The sequence below is a fragment of the Tribolium madens genome, unplaced genomic scaffold (genome assembly GCF_015345945.1).
Source record: "Tribolium madens isolate multiple individuals breed KSU strain unplaced genomic scaffold, Tmad_KSU_1.1 Scaffold_96;HRSCAF=242;Tcas5.2_LG5, whole genome shotgun sequence".
NCBI classification, from domain to species: domain Eukaryota; kingdom Metazoa; phylum Arthropoda; class Insecta; order Coleoptera; family Tenebrionidae; genus Tribolium; species Tribolium madens.
Window position 1 is genome coordinate 14,078,936 of NW_025401068.1, and position 24,058 is coordinate 14,102,993.

Below are 24,058 nucleotides of genomic sequence, written 5' to 3' on the forward strand. Positions count from 1 at the left end.
ATGGAACCAAGCCTTTTTTCATTCAGAAAATAATAATTAAGAAGAAATAAAGCACTATAAAAAATTTGATCGTGTTTTAAGACTGAAATTTTCTTTTGTTTTTGGGTTATATGACTTACATGTGATTTTTTTCCATAAAAATAGAATAAAATGTAAATAGTTGTAATCCTTAGATCATAGCTTTTGTAAAAAAAAGGTTTCATAGTGGATTGCCAATTGAAAAAATTAAAAATTTTGCAGTACTCAAAAAAAAAATTTCGAAACGTTACATTTTTATAGTATACTTTATAATTAATTCCTCAATTAGTGTTTTTCAAAAATTAATAGTTTAAACAAAAAACGTCTGGTTCCATTCTATTTTTCACTGCTCTTTTTGTCTTTTTAAAAGTCATATTTCTAAATAAAATTACTAATTTAACAAAGACTCGATTTTTACTCGTCATGTGCTAAATAGGTTTAAAATTTTGATTTACCGTGCTTTTTTACAAGTTTTACTGTAGGAAAAATCAATCGACATCCTTTTCAAGAATTCTACAACCAAGGCTTTTATGAATTACACACACATATCTAAATATGGAGGTAACACCACGTAAGTCCTGTGACCATTAATCACCAGGAAATACGTCACATAGACTCTTGATTTAATTGTAAAAAGACTAATAAATCTTTATCTTATGCATATTTTAGCAAAACAAGGTAACAAATAATAATCTCTATATCTCTGGTCTATGTTGAATCATTATAATTACGCTAGAAATTTCAGTGATGATTAATCATTGATAAAACTAAACATAGAAAACATCAATTCCATGAAAATCAAACATTTTCGTCACTTGTGTTTCATTATCGCCACTTCAAAAAGCAATTAATTGAAAATGAAAATTAAGAATATGAAAAAAAAAACAAAAAACATGAATAGATAAGTCTTATTCATTTATTTATTGTAACGGTGCTAGTAGGCTAGTACTATTCCATTGTGATTACGGTCAATATTATTTATTCAACAAAATAAGACAACATTATTCGAGTATTTTTTAAAGTGCAAAATGTGATAATTTTACTTTCTACAAAACTACTTAAATGTCATGTTTTTGCAAGTTTTTAATTAAGTAAGACGGGTACTGAAAATTACTTTATGAATTGAATTAAATTTGTTGTTACGCCTCTGATCGTTGATTAAATAAGACTTGGCAAAGTCTCAGTACGCAATCGCAAAACATCGCCCCAATTTTAACATTTTTAAGCTAAACCCAAGAAATTTTTTGTTGAACTATATAATTATGAAGAAGCTGCAAATGAAGACACATGTTTCATATAAACCTGTCAGAATAAATAGGAAAACTGGGGATGAAGGTAAATGTGTCACGTGTAACTTGCCACATGCAACAGTTACATTGTTTTTATCGGGTCGGCTCAGACACGTGGCAACATGGTACGGAATGTAAAACACCAAGGTTGAGATAAAAATAGAAAATCTTTATTATAAATAAATCCATTTTTTCATAGCGATTCACAAATAGAGTTGGAACGGCGTAGCACATGTGCTTTAATACTGTTGCGTAGCATTTTCGTAGGCTCTACTGATTCAAATAGAATCTTCCGACTTATTATTAACTTGAGGAACTGCTGATTTGGTTAAAAATAAACGCTACTCGATGCCACAGGCCAGAGACAACTACACCACAACCAAAATGCAAAATTACACTCAATCACTCAACAATTATAAAATAATCATAAAACAATAAGCAACATTTTAAATGCTAGTTTTCAAACTACAAATCATTTTGAAATAAAACGGACAAATTTTTCTTTCATGACGATTGCCTCTGTATTAGATCATTGATTTCCACAAAAAATATTTTTTTTTTTTACAGAGTGTATTTCTGTATTCTGGAAAAAAATTGTTCCTGATTTTGAAATGAAACCTCAAATGAGTACAGTTGGAGACAAAATACTTTGGTCGTCACTTTTCTGACACTTAAATGTAATTCAAGATTTAACGTTAAAATTAATGACAATTTCAAATTAATTACAGCTATTATATCTTCCTATCAAAAATATGTACAACTTGTCACTATGATTGACAGTAGCCAAAAATAAGGTTAACGGTCCGAAAGTATGCTTTACAATTTAATGTCACTCAAGTGACATTGACGACCAAAGTATTTTGTCTCCAACTGTACTCACATTTTTTTTTATTTGGCACAACTATTTATATTTGAGAAATATACTTACCTTATTAGAAATAAAAAAGCTATTTTCCACCATGAGCTCTTTTTTTTGTTATCGGGAAGTGATCTTAAGTGTCTCAAAATTAATCATAATGTTTAATAATTTTTTTCAGTGGAAAAGAGTAATGTACAAAAACGTATGAAAGAAAAAAAGATGTAGAACATAAAAAATGCACGAAAAAAGTCTCTCATATTAATAAACTATTTGCAAAGATCACTTTTTATCATTTTATAAAATAATGAAGGGTGTGAATAAATAAAATACTTTGTGCCTTTGTGCTTGTACCTCTTTTACGTTTTATTCATAAAAAGGTATCAATATAATGGGGATTATTATAATAAAATGGGATGATACTGATAAAAACCGAAAAATTCTTGGGATCGTAACCAAAAGAGGATGGGTTTTGTACGTATGAAATATTTACAGAGACTAGAGCTTATTGGCCTTAATATGAAGGATGTATTTTCACACTCATTGAAGCATTTTGTGCGTTGCCACAAAAGTAATGAACAAAATTGAATACGCGACAATGAAACCAAAATTAATATTTATACCAAGTGTGAAAACACATCCCAGGTTTTACACAATTAAAAACAGATCTTTGAAAAAACTGTACATTCTAGAGAGCTATAATATAGAGAGATTATCGTCGATATGTCATGCAGACCTACAATGTCTGCTTAAAAAAGAATAGAGTATCAAAATATAACTAACTAAAAAATATACTAAACACGTGGGAAATTAGTTTCCATTGCACTTATACAAAAAAATCGAACAAACTTAACTTAATCATAAATACAAATAAAATTACTAGAGAGAGCGTAATGTAATTCCTACCAGTCAATTTTATAATTTAAGTCTTACAACTACAAGACACAAATGTGTCTATTATATCGAATTTTTTAGGGTTAGGTGACTTCCATTATCGTCCATAATTGAGACAAAAATTAACAATTAATTCAAACATGACAATAGTGAAAGTCGGAACTACTATTTCTTCGCAACTAAGAACAGCCACGATTAAACCTGTCAAAATCTTAGTAGGTAAAAGGGTAAAATTATATTCTTAGTAGTCCTTAACTTACTATTTGAGTACCTATGTGTACGATTTGGTTTTAAAATCGAATACCGTATGATATTTGTCAGTTTCCAGTCGATTGAACGAAAAATTGAACTTATTGCTTTATCGCGTAAAAGTCATGATTTCTAAACACAAGCCTTTCTGTGACTGAGTAAGGTACTTAATAACAGTCTGAACGATAGCTAATATCCTGGTCATGGCATTTGTGTCACGTTAAAACATGTCTTAAGTTAAAATAAAGTACGTAACACTACACGTCCTGCAACAACCTACAAACTATCCTCACTTACCACCGTTCCAAACCGACTTGAGTCAGTTTCGAATAAAAGGTTGCCGTATAAGTGAATGGAAACGGACCTTATGACTAATCCTTAACTAAGTTAGAGAGCTGGGTTAGGTGGGCTATCACAAGGGCTTACGTTAGTGAGTTACAGCTCTTTGGCTCATTCTTGTTTGTGCTGTTTTGTGACAAATAACAGTTGAGTATTTTCGTAGGCCTAACGGAGCTGCTGATATGTTCAATAGGGCGTGAACCGGTTATAACCGCTCCGATAAACAGCAGCCTGCAATAATCGGTTAGTTTTACTTTATTATTTTTTTTAATGTTGACGTACCCCGTATCCGGCCATCGGCCCAATCCCGTGTCCCAGATAGGGATCGGCATAATCCCTGCCGTAACCGGCGACGGCGGCGTAACCGGCGACGGGTTGAGCGGCCCCATAACGCGCCGCAACTGCCGTATAGGTGGCAGCAGCAGCGTAACTCGCCTGTTGGGCAGTCGATAGAGGAGTTTTTAATAGAGGTGTTGCGGCCGCAGCAGCCTAAAACAAAGAGCCATGCACAGCCATGCACATCTAAAGCCACTAGATGCAGACACATCAAGGCTGTGCTATGTACAACATAACGACGCTCAAAATCTAGAAGCTCACGCTTCTAAATTTTGACGATTCGGTTTGTTAATTGTGAAGACATCGATTAAGATCAACATTAATTCGTATCTTCCAACAACAAAAGAACATGAAAATGTTAGTATCATCTCGACATGTAGAAAAAAAAGTATCCTTATCATTTCACCAGGTTTTGTTTGGTATCTTAAAGACACTTTTTGAGTGACGATAAATCTGTGAAAGCAATTTTCATCTAATACATCTAATTCCAACTAAGAATTTTTCAAGAAATAAAAAAATTCAATGTTCTAATCAAGAGACTTACAAAATTTCTCATTAACACAGAAGAAATAACCTTGAAATATTAATAAATATTAAGAAAATGTCTTTATAAAATTTATGGATATTAACTCTCTATATCTCTACATCACTCTACATCAAAAAAAAATTACATGGGTGTGTCAGAACTCGCGCCCCAGAAAAAAATTTCAAGTAAAATAAGATACCAGAAACATAGACCAAAATAATGTTTAAAAAATTCTGTCAAAAATTTTATTTTTGACATTTATTTTTTAACATTTGATATTTTTTGTCTTTAATGATAATAATGATCCTGTATATGTTTTTTTTTATAATTAAGATAAAATGCAAGTGCAGTGGTAACAAGACTTTTTTCAGCTATATTTTTGAGATATTTTTGCTTGATTTTAAACGAAAATACTTTTCATTTTATGAGTTTTATTTGAATTAATAGAACAAATCGTAAAATTAGGTCTGTTTTTTTTTTCTTATATTCAATGAAAATCTAAATGACTAAGAAATTTCGCGAAATAAATGTATTTTTTATTTTCCTTAAATCATCACATTTTTTGGGAAATTTTCTTTAATCAAAGCAGTTATTATCGTATCAACAATAAATTACTCCCTAGGATTTAGAGATATTCGTGAATAGGTTGCCATAGATTCAGTTAGGCTGGTTTTTAGTGACAAACAAAAGATATCGTAAAAATTTAGGTTAAGTCACCTGTCAGTTTGTATAGATAACTCAATTGATAGTTGACAGCAGGTTGACAGAAAACGTCAACCGTCAACAACAAGGGGTAACCAACACTAGGCATTCAAAATTACTTCTGAAAATTTTAGTTACAAATAACATGAAAAACGTAATTTTCCTAAAAATTCAAATCCTAGGTGGTAATTTCTTGTTGACAAATCTATACAGTTAATTTTGTTTATTTTTAAGACTTTGTGTTATTTTTGTTAGTTTCTAGCCCACTTTTTAAACATATAATACTTTTTCGGCTGTTTTACATAGATTTTTGCGTATTTATTAATGAAAATCTACGATATTTTGTTAATACTATTAAAAAAAAAAAATTGGACAGATAATATGTTACTTTTTAAAATTTTAAAATTGTCTTCAAATTGTAAAATTTCGTTGAATTAAAACAAGAAAAGGCAAAGAATTCGTAAAATGCAGCTACAGTAATAACAACTAATTTCAGATTTTTTTAAACGACATTTTTGCGGTATTTTTTTTCAATGTTATTAATTTTTTAATAAAAACATTCCTAATTTTAAGAGTTTTAAAGGTTTCAAGGTTTAAATCAAGTAATAAATCGTAAAATTTGATTTAAAACATACTTTGTGCTGTTGTGTGTAAATTTTTGGCTAATTTTTAATAAAATCTAAACGATTTTACTGGATAAAAAACAGATAATTTAAAATTTGATTCTTCATAAAGTCAAACATTTAGAAACTAGAATATTTCGTATCGTGAATCATGATTTATAGTTTTCGTTTTCTTATTCATTCAAATCGATATGAAATTTATCGCATGTCATTTTACCAAAACTAAAATGTTGGTCATTTTGCTTCTATTTTTCACTGATAAATGTTTACCCATTATTTTAAACTCCGCAAATAACAATGACATATTAATTTAAAAAAAATGCTTTCAAAATTTTGATCGTCACTATACTTTAAAAGCTATTAAGTAATATATTATTTCACTTATTGAATCATAAAAAAATTAAAAAACAAGACAAAAATCGAATGAATTACATAATTAGTGAGTATATGTAGTTAAGATTTCTCCAAGCTGTTGTTTTTTAAAGATTTGTATGTAAAATTATGCCATAAAAACTGATTTTAATAAAAACCTTATACTCCCACAAGGTACATGAAAATATAAATTTACCTAACAGAAACTAGTACAAACACACTTTTTAGAAAACCAAACTTTCCTCATTTTCTGTCATGAAATAAGGCATGGCCGTCGCAGACAACTCTGATAGCAACCTAATTAAAATATCTGTGCACAAATCTATTAATTAACATATCTACTACTCCTATAATTAACAAAATTAATCGACAAGACATCAAAAGTTACAACTGAAATAAATGTTTTAAAACCAATAACCATTATTTAGATATTCACTCCAAAGATTCCTAGACTAGCAATTTAATTAAGTGATTGATAAGTGAAGTGAAAGAAAAAACGTTGAGGCTTCGCATTAAATCCTGATAACTAGAAATGCAATTCTGTTTATAGAATTATGCATGCATCTATAGATACATGTATGTAGATACAATAAATTTAAAATAGTAATACACCAAAAACACTTAACATAAACGTAAATTACATAATATAAAAGTTAGTCATAGTTAGTGAAAATAAGAGTTTCAGTTTCGTCTAAAGCGATGTGTACACACTGTTATGTCGACACAAGGCGGAAACCTCTTGCATAAATAAAAAATGCAAGAAGTTCCTGTAACAGTTCCAAGATGATAAAAAGTTCATTATGTCAGATTAGATTCAATTTTTTTAATTGCAACTTAACCTTACCTGTAATCTATAATTGGGATCAGCTGCATGCGCAGCCAGAAAAGGGTCATAATAAACGCTGCCATCTACAGGTAACGTGTTCAAAACAGGAGTGTAACCGTGTAAAGCCCCAGCTAACGGCGTGGGATGCCTTGCAAATGCAGCTGCAGCTGCAGCTGCAGCCGCCGGATATGCTGCTCTTGCTCTTCCTCTCTGAATGGCTGCCACTCCTGCTCGCAGTGTTGCATCAGACCACTGTATTACCGGAACTAAAAAATATGTAATTGATTAAAATTATAGCTGAATGTGAAATGTACCTGTTGGAAGCGTTGGTGGTTTCTTAGTTTGTACTCTTGCAGTTGCATTATTGACCTAACAAAAGTAAAAAAATAAAGACAATAAGTGTTGTAACTCAAATCTAATATAACCACTTGTTTGACTGCTGCATTTTGTAAACAAGTGACTACATTAGATTCAGTAAGGATGGTAGTGTTCTGCTCAACACTAACAATCCTTACAAAGGCCTAACAGTTCACAATTTTAATGGTCTTAGTTAATTCTAAAAAAAATCTCACATTACCGTGTGAACATATTTAAATATTTAATCTGGACTAAAATTGCTTGTGCCAGTAATATGAAATCTCTTTACAACACTCAATTAATCACTATTTTGTGGGATGTTTATCTCAAAAAAATTCATAAATCAATTTAAAAACAAAATAAACTAAGTTAATTTTTAATTGAAAACTTGCCAAAACATTGAAACTTATTGGAAAATTTACATAGTAACTCTCACAAAAACTTGAACTCTGAATATAATTTTTCTTTTTTTATTATCTAAACTAATATAAACCCAAAGACAACCAATAAACCAAAAACAAACACTCGTTTTTAACATTAGTTTATTTTGACAGATTCAAGAGTTTTTTTTTAATTTTTATGTGCCCTTAGCCTATTAAAAATACAAAACAATTTCAAATCTTCACAATTCAACCTTACAAAAAAAAAACAATATTGTTCACTGCAAGAAAATATTAAATCTTAAGTAAAATCGACTTTTACTGACTTTTAATGTTGGAACAGTCATAAATTAATAATAAAACGACCAATAGGTTAAAAATGCATTACAAAACTAATTTAAGGAAAATTTATTGCAAAAAATAATGAGTTTCAAATCGATTTTAAAATTTATTAATCGAAAATTTATTCAGGGCGTGTCAGACAGAAGTCAGAGAAAAATTTCAAGTAAGATAACTGGTATCTTATGAAAAACATAAAAAAAAATTGACATTTCACATTTTTTATGTCTATTTAATGATACTGATGATCTTCTATATGTTTTTTTATAATTATTTAGTAAACATACAAAAGTTTTGCCAATAAAAGCCACAAATAACATTAATCAGAGTTACAATTTAGGATACAGTTCCTTTGTTTCTTCTTCTAATAGCCTGTAGCAAAAAAATTTGAAAAATTATTTTTCCAACAGTAATAAATAGAGTCAAATGCAAACAAACTCTCATAATTTCAAAATTTTTAAAAGGTAGAATTTTTTTCCATTATCTTACCTTACATATTTTTCTGTGGCGGGAGTTCTGGCGCACCCTGTATACTGCTAAACTGAAGATTCGCTAACAGTCAGTTGTAAGTTCAAAAAAATAAATAAATTGATTTCCTATTTTTGTTGTTCTACCTGATAAAAACTTTACAAAATCAAATAGAAAACTCATCTCAAAATAAACTGAAATGTAAAAACGCTGTCTAGAAGAAACAAGGTCTTGAAAAAAATTTTAGATGCTGAAAAGATAATCAGATGCACTGAGTTTAAAATACAGTTAAAATAAATTTGGAAAAACCACAACCCTGATGGAGCTTCTGTGGAATAATTCTACATAATTCATACAAATACAAATCAAGTAACATAAGTATTTCAGCTTCTTACTACATAATATGTAAAAAATAGCAACCCTTTCTTGGGTGTGTTTCGTACAATTTTCTAGATATAATGAGTTGATACATTAAAAATATAATACAGTAGTAGTTAAGGTTACAAAAGATTGTTTTGGTTTTGATTCTAATTGGATTATGGGTTGTTTTTTGGGTATGTCTTAACCTAGCTTAATCTAGTCTTAGGTGGTAGAGAAACTTAAATGTAAGATACGTGTGGTACTGTTGGCTGGAGCGTCACCAGGGCCCCCGGCCCGAGTTGGGGGCCTTGGTGTCGCTCCGCTGGCCTTATCCACTTACCTCCTCGGCGGCCCGTGATCGGGAGGGAGGGGGATCGGAACTACAACTGTCGCGTCATCATCGCAAGTTCGCAAGAGCCAATTAAATGGCCGACACGGTCTAGAGACAACGTACACACATTGGAGAACCGACAGCTGAGAGTGACTTACAGAACTGATATAACTGATAGTGTGTGCGGCAAAAGAACGTCAAAACAACACGTGTGAAGCGGGGAGGTGCTACCGGTTAGTCACTAAAGCCAGCAAGCCAGCCACACGGGGGTTTTGACCTTGTTTTACCGGGGAGGGACGGGACAGGCCAGTGCTACACGTAGAGCTATATCATGCACACCTCTATTTTTCTTCCCTCAACCACGGTGCCGTGTAGTCGGTCTCGTGCGCGCTCCGCATCAGCACTATTTGCGAATGTTACAAAACCGAACCCCTGCATGCAGAGACAGACAAGACATGCATTATAAACAGCTCTTCAAACTCGTGCAATGACATGATGACGTTAGACATTAGACATGCTTCTGTCTAGAAGCCTCATTCCACACTCGCTCACTAGTCTCATCGGCTCTCGGGTTAGACTACTTTACACTGTTAAGCCTCAAGTCGGCGGCGGCATTCGCTCCACGTGACGGGAGTGCGCCTAGCTATGTACACTACCACTCGCCGCCTCTCTGCTCATATCCATCTACTCCAGGGCGCCGCCCCCAACACTTTCTCTCGCGCGCGACAACGACCACTTTGAGCTCTGTGTTCTGTTCTTCCACAAACACATCGGTTTTGTACACCTTCCACACTGAGAAATGACTGGAAACCAATTTCCTTCAATTTCTTCGACACTTGTCCTTATGCCTCTTCACCTAATAGTCCAGTCAGTAGGGGGTTTTGCCCTACAAAAGGTGGGGTAGTAGTAATTTTTTAATATGTCTAAGGTCTAGGCCTTGACAAAAAATTCAAGTTTTCGACTTTGTGGAAGGACCGCTCGAGCCACCATCTTGGATGAAAGGTAAGGTACAAAATTTAGGTTTTCCAAAATAATTCCGCAGCAAGTGTTAAAATTTAAAAAAGACAAAATTACACAGTTTTGTATCAACATTTTTTTTGAAAGTCTAATGTGTAACGAGTTACAGCGGCGGAAATATGAACATTTTTCCCAAAAAATAGTAAAACTCCCCATTTTCGACGGTGAACTTTGTAAGAACAAATTAAACTTGTTTTTAATGTTTTTATACTGTGGTATGTATTTCAAATTACACTGATTTTTCAAAATGCATATTTGTTATTAAGAGGTATATCAACAAAATTATAAGTTTTCTATGCATATCTGATGCATTTTTTAATTGGATGTTTTGCATATTTTGGCAACTTCGTGCATATTTTAGGAAATATTGCAAATCACAAATTTCTAATTAAAAATTTTAATTCAAGTTAAAAATTAGACGGTTTAAGAAAAAAGATCCGATTACAAAATATGTTAAAGAGAAAAATTGTTTAAACTTTTGAGATACCATACTATTAATATTTTTTTCTTAAACAACACGGTTTTTGATTTATTGTTTTACAAAGATATGTTCATGCATTTTATAAATGTACAAAAATATTTATTAAAAATGTTACAATTTATGTTAAAAAAATTATAAACTTTATCTGTTGTCAAAACTTTCTTCCACCGGCCAAGAAGTGGTACGTTTAAACAATTAATTAAAATAAAAAATATCTTGCCATCGCTTCTTTACAACCTTTAAACATTCATCAATTTATTTCAAAAAAACTTGTAAACTTTAATACTTGTAAGTCAAACATTTTTTAGCAAAAAGTGTTAAGTTTACAAAAAAAAAAAAATTGAACAGCAACAATTCTTGTAACAAGCTCGTTGTCTAGAAAAAAATAGTGGTAGATTTAAAAAAAAAAAAAATTGTTAGTATGTTTATCTCGTAAGTATAAACAATTAATTGATATTCAATTTTTTTTGGAATAGCAATTTTATGGCAAAGAAAATTGATAGTTTCGCCAGAAAATAATAAGCGTTTCCAGACTTCTGAACCACTCTGTATATTTGATCAAATGGTTCCGAAGTTATTACAAAAAAAAAACAAATTTCCATACCCACGTTTCGAGGGCTGTAAAATTTCTTATCACTAGAGATAGAACACGAGTTAATATTTAAATTAACACCGTTTTATAGGTCACTTTTGAAGTTCAAATTCTGCTTCATATTTATGAATAATCCTATATGTAACAAGAAAAATCAGTATAATTTGAAATATGTATCACTGTATAAAAACATTAAAAACAAGTGTAATTTGTTCTTACGAAATTCACCGTCGAAAGTGGAAAGGTTTGCTATTTTTCTGGGAAAAATGTTCATCTTTCCGCCGCTGTAACTCGTTACACATTAGACTTACAAAAAAAATGTTTATACAGAAAATGTGAGGAATTCTGTCTTCTTTAACTTTTATCTGAACACTTTTGTCGTAGAAGTTATTTTGGAAAAATAGATTTTTCGTACCTTTCATTCAAGATGGTGGCTCGAGCGGTCCTCCCCCAAGGTCGAAAACTTGAATTTTTTTCAAGGCCTAGACCTTAACAACATATTAAAAAATTACTACTACCTCACCTTTTATGGGGCAAAGGCCTTTTTTGGCCCTACTGACTGGACTATACTTAGAGCAAGCTAAAGGAAAAAAACTAGCCACTAGATTCTTTAGTTATTTCCCAAAACTCGCTTTAGCTAGCTCTTGCTATTACATCTAGTGTGGTAATTATTACTGATCTAGGCGACTGTTAGACACACACACGTAATGAAGTTGCTGTTATGTTCAACTACTTGTGGATTATAACCCATGTAACCCCTTAATCGGTTCGTTTCTCAGTGAGCAAGGTAACAAAGTTCCAAAGCTGTAGCTAGAACACACAACTCAAAGCCCCCGTTGAAAACCAACACAGAACAGAATACAAACAGTACGGGAAACTGACAAGGCAAAAAGGAACTAACAGAATCGAGCCTGCACTGGGGCACTCTTTACTTCTTCGGATGATCAGCTGCAGGAATGACAATGTAGAAATCATTTTTTTTATGTTAAACCTGCAGTAATCGACCCAAAGTATTTTTTTTTTAAGTAAATGGATATGAAGATCGGACAGATCATGTCAAATCAAAGACGAACTCAAATAGCTGCTACAGCACAATCATTATATGAAAAAAACCAAATCTCACTACGCCATCATATGTCATATGTTTAGTAAAAGTCATCAAATTGCACTTGAACGATATTTGTATATAAGATAATATGTATGTATTTATAGTAAATAACATGCATCATATAATAATTACACTGCGATGTCAAATTTCTCGTGTGAAAGAGCCTACTCAGCTTTGCTGCTATCAAATCTAAGGTGTTATTTACCAGGGTGTTATTCACTGAAAAAGCCCATAGACAAGTGCAATATGCCCATACATCATTCTATTTATTGTGCCAACCACAAAACATTAATTATTAGAAAAAGAACTCAATGAGTTATCTCATGCATTCACATCTGCGACTTTTTACTCTTCCAATGTCACTTTTTTGGCCGTAAAAACAACTCCTGCACAAGTGTTAATGACGAAGAAACATTTTCTCTCTTCAGCGACATCTCCTTGTCGATTAAAATCAACAATAATTAAAAATTTGCATTTCCATAAACGCAGTTTCTACAAATTCATGCCTCAAAGCCAGACAATAAATCCAAACACACTGACTATATGAAAAAAAGTTATTCTAATTATGTAATTATCCATGCACTTCGTCAATATAAACCAGATTTTAGTAAATGTAATATTGTCTTATTGTTAAAGCATAGAAATAAAATATAAAACAACAATTTTAGTCATTACCTTGCTAACATTAATAGAAAATATTTATTTAACTGCTATATCTAAATATTATACTTTTATAAACATATAAAGCAACAATCAATAATTTTAATTATTAGATTCAACAAATAATTTAAAACCAGACATGCAAATATTTTAGTGTAGCCTGGATCGAGTTTATTTAAGACTAACAAAGTACATAATAAAGAGGAGAAATAACTGTATAAAAGTAATCCACAGCTACAACAAATCTAAATAAATGATTCTGTAAAAATATGTTTTTAGTTTTGATAGCAGCTTTTACGTACAATGCAAAATCTTCAAAAATGTATCATTCATAAACAAGAAAAGTATGTTCATGCTTAATATTTAAAAAAGAAATTAAAAGTGTTAAAATCACAACATATAAAGAAAAAAACAGCAACATAAAAACTATTAAATATGTACAATGTTAACACAGATGAAGATAAATAAAGAAAATTAAACAGAAATAAAATGGCAGTTTAACATGATATCTAGTTAAAGTGAATAATGCACAGTCTACAGGCTTTAAAAAGTGACTAAAATCCCCAATAAACGCATATAACAGTCTTACATAAATTGTTAGCTACCAATTTCCTGAAATAAAAAAATATGAACAGTGAATAAATAGCAAAACAACAAACTTGTAAACAATAGTTATAATGCTAGATTAGTTCAGAATAGAATTCAACAAGACAAATAATACATCTCAAAGTTATTGCAGAAAAACAACGTGATATAAACAAAAGCAGGTTAAGTTGGAAACAAACTATAAGAAAGAGTGGCACTGACTCGTCGAAAAGTAGACAAAGAACCAGACAAAAGAAAAAATATTCCAAAAAGTCAATTTTGGAAATTTTTTCACGGAGAAACATCTGCAATAACCTATAAAAAGTTTAATAGCAACATAGCTGGCTCAAGATAGTACTGTATTTATAATGGAAGTTGTACACTTTCACATACCTTGGATCCTCTTTCGTTGAAAATTATTTCTACGTCGAGTATTGGGCCAAATTGCTGAAAACATAATAAATTTTAAGTCAATTACTAACACACAAAAAACTATTTATGCCAATAATTTCGAATCAACTAATAAAAGCTGACCGCAATTAAACGTTTCAAGAGAGTTCTGGATTGTGTCCAGCTCTATAACAGGCACACAATGAATAAAACATGCGTTTTTTAACTAGTCAAAGAATCGAACAGCTTCTTACCCCAAACATGGCTCGAAGATCGGGGTCTCTAAACCGAAAAGGAATGTTAGAAACGTGCAGCCTTTTGGGTTGGTTTTTCGAGGGGTCTATGGTCGCCGGCGTCCCTGCCGCGCTGGTGTCGGATGCCTCGGACGTCGGCGGTGCCACCGCACCATTCGTCTCCGTTTCTTGGGGTTGTTGATCGCATTTGTACGGTTGTTGGTTCTGCGTTAACGCTGGGCTATTTACTATGCTCACGGTCGGTTGTTCGCCGGTGGTGGTGGACTGCGGGGGCGGCGGACTAAATGGGGGCCCCGTCCCCGTCGCTGCTGTCCCCGTCGGAGGCGGCAACAACGGAACTTGCGCCTTTTCGTCCGCCGGTTTCACATCGCCGTTCTGTGCGGGGAAACCCGTCGGAGTCGCCGCTCCAAACGGCGCTGACATACCCGTCTGAACCATGTGCTAAAACGGAAAAATATCATTCATTACCAGTTTCTTTCAGATGGTATCTACTCGGCGTTGTTGACGCCTGAATATCCACTAAAATAGGTGTGGTTTTGGCAATGCGCCAGATCTCTAATTTAAAATACTCTAACAAGCTTTAATCAAGAGCAAATCTTTAAAAATAATCGGTGATCGAGTCAAGGCAAAGTTTGTTAAACCGTCGACGGGAAATATTTTCGAAAACCATTTCGGGAATCCACTTTTCTTGCCAAATCAAACCTTAAATCACTTCGCGTAAACATCTGCTATAAATGTTAAAAGTCATCACAACTATTACTCATTTTTGCCGATTTTTGGAAAATTAGTAAAAAAAGAAACATCACATTTGACTGCCAGTTCATAGGATTTATTAAAGTTTCAAACTCTGTTTTGGGATGTGAATCCCCTGCATTTTTTATGCGCATATTGAAAATTGACCGTTCACCCGTTTATTTTGGGTAAGGATCCAAAAGTAAACAAAGTTTTGTTATTACTCATTAAAATTTTGCTTTCGAACTTAAAATAAATATTTTGTCTTTATCACTAATTACACAGGTCAACAAGGGTTCGGTAACATTGATGACAATTTGGTCAATAGTAGTTTTTTACTTCCTAAATAACAAAATGCATTTAGTTTTTGATAACACGTACCGTTTATTTATTGCATTTTTAACCAATAATTTAATTAATACATTTTCTGCACTCTCTCTTGGATTTTTTTCCAATAAATCTGGGGGCTGTCAGTGACGAAGAACAAGGGGAGAGGTTTCACCAAGACATCAAAAAGATGAAAGAACGCTATCAAGGCCGCTGGAACCCCCCTTCCATGATGGGCGATTACTGTTAGCATTTTTAAAACGCGACAGTAACGTACCAAACAAAAGAAAATGTAGAGATTTCACTCTTTTATTGTAATATGACTTTTTTAATGTTTCTAAAGTTAGTTTATTAAAATATTGTATGCTCATAATAAAATAAATTAAATAGTTGAATTATTTTCAGTACTCTTTTGGTTTAACATGGGTGTCAGGTCGAAGTTGGTAACATACGAATGATACGTGATGAGACATTTTTGTGAAAATTTTCGAAATCAGAGAGAAAAATCATAAACGTGGAAGGTATGTAGTTTAATCAATGTTACCGAAAATTTGTTCAAATTTGTTGACCAGTGTTATTATTTTATTTTTTTGAAATAAACTTAAATTTAAAAAAATGTTTAATTATTGAATTTCTAAGCAGAGAAACTGTCACATTTGTGATGTTTTTAGAAATATCTGCTTTCCAATCCCTCCCAGTATGGAAAAAGCACGCTATACGTGGAATTATGCGTAGATATATTTATAAATTCATTCAATCTGCTGTTGTTTTATGACAATGCACATTACTTACCACGGCCAGATTTAAGGCTATAAATAATTAACGAGACATTTTAAGAAAAAGGTCACGTATTGTACCTGCAATAAATTCAAGCAATAATAATCAGCAAAAATCGTTAACTTTTTTGTCCATGTCGTTTCATTTAGTCAAAGAGTTAATCTTGTTGGTGTCACTCTATGCAATAATAAACTTTTATGCTAAATTAATTGGCTTTAATTACCCCAAACTTAACAATGAGCGAGATAACGCACACGAAAATGCCCGGTTAAATTTACGGACAAAAATTACACCAACATTAATCATAATCTTTTTTTCGAAAAACTCGCATGTAAATTAAAAATTGTGTCAACATTAATTAACTTATTAATACATCCTTGTTTCTATTAGCGCATTTATATTTAAACACATCAAGATCCGCCATATTTCCCGCAGATGTGTTCTATGGGAAAGTTTAATGAAGAATGCAGACGGTCAAAGCACAGCACAATTGTTCCAGTGATGTCATCACGTAATTAACCCCATGGGGACGCAATGCTAGTTGTAAATTAAAGCAATATGGATCAACAGAGAACAGTTTCAAACAAATTAAGTTGCTGAAAGTTCAATGATGAATATATAACAAAGATGTCTGAAACAATTCCACAAAATTATTATTCGCTGTTGCTGACTATTATTCATGGCGAATTATAATTAGAGATTATCAATCGGCAGAATATGCAACAGATCACACACCCTAGATTTTGCTTCTAGGTACTACAATTACCCAAGGACTAAAATTAAGTACATAAATTTAAATTACTTCATTACAGGATGGTAATGCAGCAACGTGCCAAGTATTTAATATGTTCATAGTGTACATCCGGCGGATATGGCAGACATTCAAAGGTGATTTTTTGAATTTGAAACAGACTAAATAAATTTCAGGACTTTCAGTCACTAAGAAATCTCGTCACGTACTCGGGGATAAAGCCAAAGACAAATAATGTTTTCAAGGTGGACTCAGGATATAAAGACTAAGTATTGTATTTTTTCACTCTACTCGTATAAAACTTTTTATTTAGTTTACTAAAAATAACAATTCCTTAAACCTTCACGCTTTAGGTTGTAGAGTAAATACGCGATAAAACTACCCCATAAATGCTCCATCCTTAAGTGTTCAAATATGTTCTTCTAACCCCGCTAGCGGCGTGTAAACAGACTAAATTCAAACACAAGTTTCCTGAAATCTGTAAAGAGCTCATGCACGCAACATCGACAACTTCTTGAAGCAAGGTCGAAGTTTGTTTCAAGGGAGTAATTCCTTATTTTTTGTTGGCACAACTGCGATTTGCAGGTATCAATATTTGATTCACGAATCTGTCTTGAATGCCAAACCCGACTTGGCACGAATGCCGATCTTAAATCAATGCTAAACCCCGATTCTGTTTTCGATTACCAAACTGGAAAATCGGATTTACTACAAAACTATTGAATTTTATTTAGGCCGTGTCTTGGAAACAAAATTTTTGATTGCATGTCCCAACTAAAGCTAAGATTGATGATAAAACATGTGAGAATGTTGCCAAACTGTATTTAATGAAATATTTTAACACATTTTTCGTAACATAAAAAAGTGAAAACCGTGTCTCCTCTTGCCCCATCATTTTTTTCTAATTGTTGATGCGTATCACTTCCATCCGGTTTCCGCTATGATGCGTCTCTTATTATTTTTCGTATACCCGTGAAGAGATATCAGAGTACATCATAAAGGCCTGTATTTAAGCGAGTTGTGTGTAAAGGTCATACGCCTGGCTAGTTAATAACCGAGCTGATTGAGGAAGGCACGAATCGTAATTCACTTCCGGTCTGCTTTGTCCCACCTTCTACTATTTCCGTGTCCTCTATGTCATCCAAATTGCGAAATGTACTATTTAAGCCCCAATTTTCAGTAGTGACCATATTCTAATCGTTGAAAAACAGGTTGAATTATTCATATTTTTGTGTTTTTACTCAGAAACAAGCATTTAAAACATTCTTTTGAGATTCTGTTTAGACAATCACAGCAATAGATATGACACGGTTCTAATTATTTATAGGTCACTTATTACATAATCGACAAAAACAGCACAAACTACAAAAGAACGGTGGCCGCTTCTGTTTTATACAGGTTGAAATATAGAGGTGATCAATATTATTATGCTTTTACAGCTTGACTGTAAAATGTGACAAGAATGCTATCATCCCTGCATGCTATAATGAACGAAATAAGTTGCTATTTAAATGTTATTTGAGTTATCACGTCTATAAAAGCACCGGCGAATTGTGAATTATTGTTCTAAGCATAAAATTCAAATCAATATCACAAGAATTTAGGCTGAACGTGATTATATTAATAAATTGCCAAATCGATTATATTGATGTTTCCAAATAGTCTATACATTAGATTAGTTTCAAAATATTTATTACCGATATCTCTTCGATGATTACAATTCTGGCAACACAACTTAAGTTATTGAACTAAATTAACTTATTTCTTTTGTGACTTGAATTTAATTAAAATCGTCGCTCCGAATATAACTCTGGAAACTCCTCCGGGATAAGTAGTTATTTACCTGGGATAGCTGGGAGTTGAAGATGCTCAAAATCGACTTCCAGCACAGCAGCCGCCCCCACCCTTATAACGAGGGCGGGCGCACCCAGCAGCCGTGTTGCAAGTCCTATTTTCAGCTCAATGCAATGCCCATGCAAAGATTTCCAAGATAAAATACGACAGAAAAAAGTTTTTCATTTAGTTGGTTGAAAAATATCATTTTTTCAGGATCAACATAAAGTTATATTAAAAAAAGTGCAATAAAATAGTAAAAAAAACGCCATTTACTTAATAACTCTGCTATTTACGTAAAACGTTATTTCGTAATATAATTATTGTTCTGTCTTGAAACATTAAAAACAATAAGTTACATTGTAATAATTGCAGTTTACGACAATTTTTTTTGTAATGTGTAGAAAATACAATCACTGCTTTAAAACAGTAAATTATTAAATTAACTCTAAGATTAAAATAAGGATAAAAAACATGTTTATAACGATTGTTGTCTATTGATCTTTAACCCAACTGTGAACCAAGTTTATCAAGAAATGATAAAGTGATTACCCTGAGTGAAAACAAAGTTCTGTTGTATTTACCCAACATTTTATAAAAATACTTTTCAACTAATTTTGTAAGCTGCGAATCCGTAAAAGCGCTCGCGAATAATTACATACTTTCGTCTGACTCTAGCTTCTAGACACGTTTTATTTATTTACAGATCATTTGTCGACCAACTACATAAATGAAACGTACAAACTTGGTCTTTAACGAATTTCAAACAAAAACGGTAGCTTGAGAAAGAAAAGCAAACATGGTTTCTGTTATTATCAGATTACATGCATGGTTGTAACTTTGGAAAATTTTAAACATCTGGGACCCGCATGTCTGCATGCTGTTAATTTGTTATCTTGTCTTCGTCGAGAAGAATCAATCTCCAATTAAAAACAATAACGACAAATTTCCGGTTATTAGAATAAGTGTAACAGAAGAAAAATATGTAAAATCGCCAAGTTAGTGTGCTTTTATTGCTGTTATATGTCTTATTTACGTAAACAATGGCACGAAGTTTGTTCAACTTAAAATGCACGTCAACACAGATTAAAATATCTTGCCCTTATTGGAAAGATGTAAATTAGTCTTTGTTGCGGCTTTGTTCTCCTCAACATGTGTGTTTGATTGGAAAGCGAATTACATTTATGTGTCACCATCTATCATTTGTAATTTGATTTTTTGTTTGAAATATCGCCACAAAAATATTTTATCACGTCAAATAAAATTCTCATTTATCTTACAAATTGAAACAGAGAAGTTTTTCATCTAAACTTCTTTCTCTCGATTCCCTCGGGGTCCAAAGCCCACGTAAATAAAAAATATAAGCACTTTCCTCCCTGACGACACTGAAATATTTCAAATACGATCCGAAGAAATTCTCAAGTCTCGGACAATAGTGAATTTTCGAGGTTGAGAGAACACATTTCCTGCAGAAATTGCACACTGCATTCGAATAGGTGAGAGAGATAAAAGCTGGGTTTTGAGTGAAGAACCCTAGATTTGGAGCCGAAAAGAGTTTTATCTCTGTCGTTATTGTAAGTGGAGGAAAGACGCAACATGCAATTTCTAGGGGAAACCTGTTTTGAATTGATGTCTGGGTGGCTACTTCGTCTCTCAACTATTTTGAACAAGCAAGCAGGAAAAATATCGATTCTAGATTATAACTCTCTAAATTATTTAATAAGTAGAATTTGATTCCTTTTCACCGCTTATTTGCCCACCTAATTAGTAATCACTGCTGAAGAACTCTTAATTATGCAGTAATACTAGAACCAAACCTTGTTTTATCATCATCCCTTTTCAAACAAATTCAGAGTCCCGCTGAGAATTCGGGATTTTAATCAAAAACAGGGAAGCATGGAAATGTAATTAATCTGGGGTGGATTCCAAAATCATTACAATAAAACCAGACCAGGGTTTATGCAAAATAAATCGAATAAGCCTAGATTTACTTAATTTTAATTAAAAATACTTTTTAATGGAGCAGAATATTTATCGTAAGTAAAATCAAAGTAGAAGATATAAATAGTTGTTGATTTAACACGGCATTTAATTCAATCATTGATCCATAAAATAAAATTTTAAACTTATATTTTTAGAATAAACTGTGCCGAAAATTGGACGATTTAACGAAGCTGCGATGAAACGAAACTGTTTGTTATTGAAGTCCAGGGCCACCACATGTGTTTTAAATTCCGTTCCAATCAAGGCAATTTAACAATTACAAAAGCGACAAAGTGTTGATGATGCAGAACAAACCATAAAGCTCACCGATAAGCTGATATGTAGGGCAGACACAAGTATGTGGTTCAAAGTGTGCAATAAAATCAATCACTAAATATACATACGCATTGTTACACTCGTAAGATGAGTATCTGAACTCCACACAACAAATTAAAAAAGTCGTTTAATTTTATTCATATGATTTCGCAAAATTTATCACAAATTTTAACCTCAAGACAAATTTTGAAAATCCTTCAGTTTTTTAAATTGAATAATATTTTATGCCCTAATATTATAAGACATCAATCAAAATCAATAAGTTGATAACAAAATGAGATTAAAAAAAGACTACCGATATTATCGTAATGACTAACCAAAACTTGATTGTTAGAAGCTTTTTATGCTTATTTTGAGTACAAAGAAAACTATATAAAACTTTTGGAATTCATAATCTCATAACCTTCATAACAACTTCCAAAACAATTAATAATTTGGCAGTAAAGTTGTAAAAAGATGCCATCAAAGATTTTGTTCGAGTGCACTTTGGTACAACATCGAAATTATCATTGTTACATGTTTTAGCAATTGTTAAAAGTAACAGAGATTTAATTTCCATTAAAAATACAGAAATAGCCAAAAAGATGACTAAAGCTGATAGTGTATACAGGCTGACCCAGCGAGTTGAAAAAGTCCATTAGTGACCTTAAAATGGTAAAATTTAAAAAAAATGTATAGGACATTGATACGAGTAGATACTAATCTAGTGAATCACATAAAATTATTTTCAACCATACAGCATGTCCCAAAAGTAAGTTCCGATACAAACTTGTGTTTTTTTAAATGAAACACCGTATATTTCTTGGCATTTTTGGATGTAGCCTTTTAAAATAATGTTTTTACGCAAATAGTCGATTTCGCTTAGTTTTTTTGGATGAAAACATGCACTTTTTAAAAATTTATTACACAAAAACTAAGACAGCTAGAACAATTTTTTTCTTACTTCTGCAAAGAAGAAAATACATAATTTAAAGCTGTAGCAATTTTTTAGTGTTTTGCATTTGTAAAGATTAATAAATTAGAAGTTTGTTAAAAGTTAAATAACTTAAAAAATTTAAATGGAACACCCTAGTTTTTATTTTTGCATGTAATAGACTGATAAATTGTTAGAGTGGTTGCAATAAACCCTACCATACACATAATTAAGCTTTTGTAGCCAAATTTTGACCACCTTTGATTTATAGCCTTAAGAGAATATTTTTTAAAAACCAAAAATTAAAAGAACCAGGCATATACATATTTTATAACAGGGTTTGTTGCAAGCAATTGTAAAGTCATGTCCGCTTATGTCATTTGCTACACAATTTAGTTAAAAACAAAAAAAAGTCTGTTTAAATCAAAATTTGACTTAACTTCAGTAATTTTTCACATAACAAACACTGCATAAAATAATAAAAAAATATCATTATTAAAAAATTATTTTCTTTTTATATTTATATAAAACTAGACTAGGAAACTTTTGTTGATAAAATCTATTAAATTCGACAAGTTTGTTATTAAGGTTTTTGAACGACAAACTCATATTTAAACTTACTTTAACAAGCTATAATATGAAAACGACCGTTTCTACGCTTGTTGAAGCAGATGTTGACTTAGGTCTATACCTAGGTACCCTAATAAACTATACGTTATAAACCAAAATTAAAGTCAAAGCAATAAAATAATTCTTGATAAATATTCATTCAACCAATTAACAGCGGTAATTAAAATTTGTAGGATTGTCACACACTTTTCTTAAACTCTTGTAGTATGTTTTAGTAAAAATTTTCCATTTATTTTCTGCCTACCTGAAGCGCTATTGTCCATTCGGTGCGCCATTATACTAGCAATTGCTATATTTCGGGGGTTTAAATAAAAATGGCTGCGGTATTTTTGTTGGTAACAATGATGTAGAAATTAACCAGTGGCTAGTAGACTGTAATCTCGGTTATATCTCATTTGATGGAACGTAAACATGACCGAAAGCAGCACTCAATCACGCGCAATAATCTTGTAATTTTGAAAATGGACTCCCATTCTCCTAACTTATTGCAAAAAAAAATCTCTCAGTCGTCTGAATCAGCTACTAAAAGCGTTACCAAAACCGATCTAAAGATAGCCTAAACTTTGTGTTTGAATTTTATGGTTCATTGTCGAGGGAAACGCCACTGGGAGTAAACATTCTTAAAACTTTAGATGTACTTATCTCCATAGTAAAGAAACCCGTCGAGGGATTAAGCTGAAAGAAAGGAAAAAAGACGACCACAACAACAATCATCAATATTTCAGGCTTGGTAGTGAGCTTCTCTTTCTTCCCCCAGATGCGAGATGCTATTATAGGCCATGTGCGGAGAGGCAACTTACCGGGTAGTACATTCCCTGAGGAGGAAGAAAAAAAGCCCCGGCACCCCACAGTTTGGCTGCTTGTTAAAGTCCTCTACACATAAAATCACTGCACGAGGCAAAAATTCAGTTGGCACTGTTGTTTATTTCTCTTGTTGCAGCGGTCCACCTTCACGTCCAGTTTTGGCTTTGAATACTGAACAACGCCCGTTGTTCAGGGTGCCGTGGCTCAACTACCCCGGCGGCCGTGGCGGAGGGGCACATGCTAGTGTCTAGGTGGGGACGATCAATGAACGAGACGAGGAGCGCGCGCAGACCATCTTCTGGACGCATCCTCCCGGTGGAAGGGAGATGGAGAGATGGTGGGCGCCTCCTCGGAGGCCTCGCCAACATAACCTCTCGAAAACTCAATTTCATTTTGGAAAATCGAAGACGCCCCACCTAGACACCCTCTAATTCAATTCAATCTTTGGCGTTTTTTGCCAAGGATTTTGGGAGGTGCCGCCAGTGACCGGTGATTAAATGGAGTAATTGCTTTCAACCGTGGTGGATGTGCGCAATATGTTCATACTTTTCGAAATGGGAAAAATGAACACTCATCCTTTTAATTTTATGGAAGGAATTAAAGTTTTCTTATTAAGTTAA

General features: G+C 32.6%; 1 protein-coding gene across 2 annotated transcripts; it reads right to left on the reverse strand.

Annotated features, from left to right (window-relative positions):
• Window positions 1-2,500: 2,500 nt before the first annotated feature.
• LOC123013559 (RNA binding protein fox-1 homolog 3) lies at window positions 2,501-23,665 on the reverse strand. 2 transcript variants are annotated; one of them, XM_044412142.1, is made up of 8 exons: window positions 23,435-23,665; window positions 14,353-14,793; window positions 14,102-14,155; window positions 9,605-9,697; window positions 7,345-7,399; window positions 7,049-7,296; window positions 3,928-4,134; window positions 2,501-3,876 (listed from the first exon to the last, which is right to left on the reverse strand). In XM_044412142.1, the coding sequence occupies exons 1-8, from the start codon at window positions 23,444-23,446 to the stop codon at window positions 3,832-3,834; spliced, it is 1,155 nt and encodes a 384-aa protein (XP_044268077.1). In that variant the 5' UTR covers window positions 23,447-23,665; the 3' UTR covers window positions 2,501-3,831. The 2 variants fall into 2 exon arrangements, with proteins under 2 accessions (XP_044268077.1, XP_044268078.1); XM_044412143.1 differs by lacking the exon at window positions 9,605-9,697.
• Window positions 23,666-24,058: the final 393 nt, after the last annotated feature.